The 1144-nt window shown below is 42.0% G+C and overlaps 1 protein-coding gene across 4 annotated transcripts in view; it reads right to left on the bottom strand.

Annotated features, from left to right (window-relative positions):
- Nucleotides 1-1144, bottom strand: part of atp6v0a1b (ATPase H+ transporting V0 subunit a1b) — a 48115-nt gene that overhangs the window by 39823 nt on the left and 7148 nt on the right. For all 4 annotated transcript variants that reach the window (XM_014029113.1, XM_014029114.1, XM_014029115.1 and 1 more), the window contains exons 3-5: nucleotides 843-921; nucleotides 672-769; nucleotides 383-511 (exon numbers count right to left, since the gene is read on the bottom strand). In XM_014029113.1, coding sequence (XP_013884567.1) covers nucleotides 383-511; nucleotides 672-769; nucleotides 843-921 — 306 coding nt within the window. The remainder of the gene's footprint in view (nucleotides 1-382; nucleotides 512-671; nucleotides 770-842; nucleotides 922-1144) is intronic.

Raw genomic sequence — 1144 nt, 5'->3', positions numbered from 1 at the left:
GGGCAGAAGCAATGAGCAGGGAGACATGACTATGACATGGTTAAGCAGAAAGCAGACTAGATTCATGACAACTACTTCTACTTCCTGTTATCTTCTTCATCATCGTCTTTTTCACCAGTAGAAACAGACGGTTGTTGATCACGTGACTCCTGTGATGTGAAAAAACTGTTTCCATTGCAGTTTTGTGAAAAACACCAATTTAGATACGGCTGAAAAACCACCTCATCCTAGTGCAAAAACATTTTGTTGAAAAACGTAAAATTTTTTTAATTGAAGTGTTTCCATTGAGTAAATTTATTTTAGAAATTTTAATTTGCACATTTTCATGGTGAATGGAAACACAGGAAGTGACAGTCTACAGGTGAGACGTAAACACTTGAACCTCATCAAAGAACTGCTGGGTTCGATGCAGGATGTGTTTGAGCTCAGTCAGCTCCAGAAAGTTCTTCTTCAGAGCTTCCTGGTTGGTGTTGATCTCCTTTAGTTCATTCTCCAACTTCTCAAACGTTGCCTGCAGGGAAGAGCCGCCACACTTTCACTTTCAGCTAACCCTCAGTGTCAGAGATGAAAAGTACACAGTGGAATTATATAACACATATGGACAAATATCTGTTAAAATATGTTTTTATTTTCCAGGACTGGACTACATGACCTGCTCCAGCTCTGATTACCTCCAGGTCAATCATGTCTCTGGGAAAAGGTACTTCTGGGTTCTCTCCGGTGTCCACCATGGGGATGTTGGCTTTTTTGATCTCCTTTTCAACAAACCCTGTTCAGAGAAGAGCTCAAGAATCAACCAGTTACCATATTTACCAGTGGAAAAAAGCTTAAACTGTACTCACTTAGTTTCCTGTCCATCTCCTCACATCTCCTCACTTCATTCACAAACTTACGCTGGAATACGTTCACATCTGGATTCAACTGTGCAAAAAAAGACCAGAGCAAGTCATTTAGGACCCAGTAATTATGAGTTCAACTATACATTTTCTTTACTGCTTTTCCCTTTTTGAGCTGCAGGGAGCTGGTGCCCATTTTCACCAGTTGTGTGAGAGAACAGGGACACCTGGACTGGTCTCCAGTCCATCACAGGGACACCTGGACTGGTCTCCAGTCCATCACAGGGACACCTGGACTGGTCTCCAGT

This window comes from Austrofundulus limnaeus, unplaced genomic scaffold (assembly GCF_001266775.1).
Source record: "Austrofundulus limnaeus strain Quisiro unplaced genomic scaffold, Austrofundulus_limnaeus-1.0 Scaffold856, whole genome shotgun sequence".
NCBI lineage: Eukaryota > Metazoa > Chordata > Actinopteri > Cyprinodontiformes > Rivulidae > Austrofundulus > Austrofundulus limnaeus.
This window is presented reverse-complemented; position numbering and strand designations above follow the sequence as displayed.